The 2,141-nt window shown below is 42.2% G+C and overlaps 1 protein-coding gene across 4 annotated transcripts in view; it reads left to right on the top strand.

Annotated features, from left to right (window-relative positions):
- The window catches only part of rftn1a (raftlin, lipid raft linker 1a), a 34,451-nt gene that overhangs the window by 26,676 nt on the left and 5,634 nt on the right, over positions 1-2,141 (top strand). For all 4 annotated transcript variants that reach the window (XM_024257827.2, XM_036214276.1, XM_024257804.2 and 1 more), the window contains exon 4: positions 625-733. In XM_024257827.2, the coding sequence (XP_024113595.1) occupies positions 625-733 (109 nt within the window). The remainder of the gene's footprint in view (positions 1-624; positions 734-2,141) is intronic.

The following is a 2,141-nucleotide window of genomic DNA, read 5'->3' as shown; positions in this document are numbered from 1 at the left end:
TTGCCTTTTATCTCCCCATCATTGGCAACCCTTTCATCAAAACCCATAAAAATGAAAGTGGGGGTTCTACTGTTTCAAATGGAGCTGTGAACGTCAGTCACGCTTCACGGCACAAGATATTAGCACGGCCTTCTCACTGACCTCCCTCTGAATCTGAGGAGGTGTATCTAAATACGCCTTTTATGATGGTGCTTTTCAAAAGCAGCAGAAGGAAATTCTGAGCTTTTTCTCTGTCTAATACGTTTTTTGTGGCTCCGTTGAAAGCCTGCTTGCCTTAAATGGAGAATTCACTCCCATCAGATTTGACATTATGTTTCTGCAGTGATCATTCTGGGTCAACAAGTCCTCGTGAACATGAGCGAGCCTGCCAAACTCATTACTGCCGAGCGTCCTTCTGACTGCAGCCGTACAAGTTGATTTGGTTAAGCATCTGTGTTCATTTTGAACTGGAACAAAAAGCTCTAAGAAATAATCCTTCTACATCTGAAGAGTGCCGTCTTTTTTTAAAAAAATGTCCTGGTTCTCCAAACCATAATTGATGTGAACAAAAGAGAAATGGTGCGGCTTGACTGATGATTCACACTGAGCTTCATGAGTGCTTCTTTTTTGTGTGTCCTATTACAGTTTGGAGAAAAACCAATGGAGATGCTCCAGAAGTCGTTTGGAGACGGACATCTGTGTGGCGGGTCAACAGGCTGCAGACCCAGAGGTGATCCAGAGTTATGTGAAGAGGGTGAGTCAGAGGGCCGGGTCTTAAAGCCTTACAAATTAAAATCTGAAGTTAAATTTAATTTCTTTTTTAATTGGAATTTTTTGCTATGTTGCTATTAATTGCGAACCCTGATGATTGAAAAACCCACTCTGATCGTTTTTAAGCTACTTTAAAAGCATGTTAAATGGTCTTTTGATTATGATTATCATTTTTAGGACATAATTTCTGCAGAATGGCAGGAGTTTGTTTGTTAGAAATTCACCTCTGAGTGGTGGGCGGGACTATAGGTGAGAGGCAAATCAGCCCCCCTTCCCGTCTGATCACTATTTTTTTACATTCTCTCATGCTAAGACCACCAACCTAACATAATCGGTGCAACAAAATTGGTGAGCAATATTGGAGCTATCCGGCCTTAAAGCTTTGATCCAGATTCCAGCTCAGACGAGGAAGACAAAGACGTTCATGGATCTATTTGTCTGCAAGTAGATGCATCAAAATGGAGCAGAGCCCAGTTTATGTTCTATCACACTCTTTTTCAAACAGCTTTTTTTAGTTGCTCCTGATTCACAACTATGGTATTAAATTTCTGCCAAAAGTCTCCCACAAGCATATATCAAACTCCACGCACGCAATGAATGTTCCATGGGTGCAGGACAGTCTCCACGCCCGCCCTTCCACTCCTGCGCACTAACAAAAGCTCTTCTCCCCACTCGTGAAAGCTCTTCTCCGCGCTCGTGAAACTTCTTCGCGCTCTCCAAACTTCTTCGCGCTCGTGAAACTTCTTCACGCTGGTGAAACTTCTTCAGGCTCTACAAACTTCTTCGCGCTCGTGACAGCTCTTCTTCGCGCTCGTGAAACTTCTTCACGCTCGTGAAACTTCTTCAGGCTCTATAAACTTCTTTGCGCTCGTGACAGCTCTTCTCTGCGCTTGTGAAAGCTCTTCTTCGCGTTCGTGAAAGCTCTTGTCCGCACTTGTGAATTTTCTTCTCTGGGCTCGTGAAAGCTCTTCTCGGTGGTTTCATGAGCGCAGAGGAGTAGAGGAGCGGGCGTCGGGACTGTCCTGTGCCTGAGGAATGTTCTCTCAGAGCGTGTAGTACGTGTAGTGGAGATATACACTCATGGGGGACTCTTGGTGGAAATTTAACACCACAGACAACATTTTTTATAGAGAAATACTCAGAAATACAAGTCTAAGCTAAATTGTCTTTATATTTATATATATGTACGTATATATATATATATATATTTGTCCTCTATCGTCAAAAAAGGCCCCATGTTAAAAACACCCCCATTATTTATTTTTTTTTTCAATTCATTGGAGTGGGTCTTAAACATATAAAAGATAAAATCACAAATAAGTTTTATTGAAATTGTAGCCCTGCAGGGGACGGCAGCAAAACAATTGAAATTGTTGACTTTTGGTGACAGA

The sequence above is a fragment of the Oryzias melastigma genome, linkage group LG11, assembly GCF_002922805.2.
Source record: "Oryzias melastigma strain HK-1 linkage group LG11, ASM292280v2, whole genome shotgun sequence".
Lineage (NCBI taxonomy): Eukaryota > Metazoa > Chordata > Actinopteri > Beloniformes > Adrianichthyidae > Oryzias > Oryzias melastigma.
This window is presented reverse-complemented; position numbering and strand designations above follow the sequence as displayed.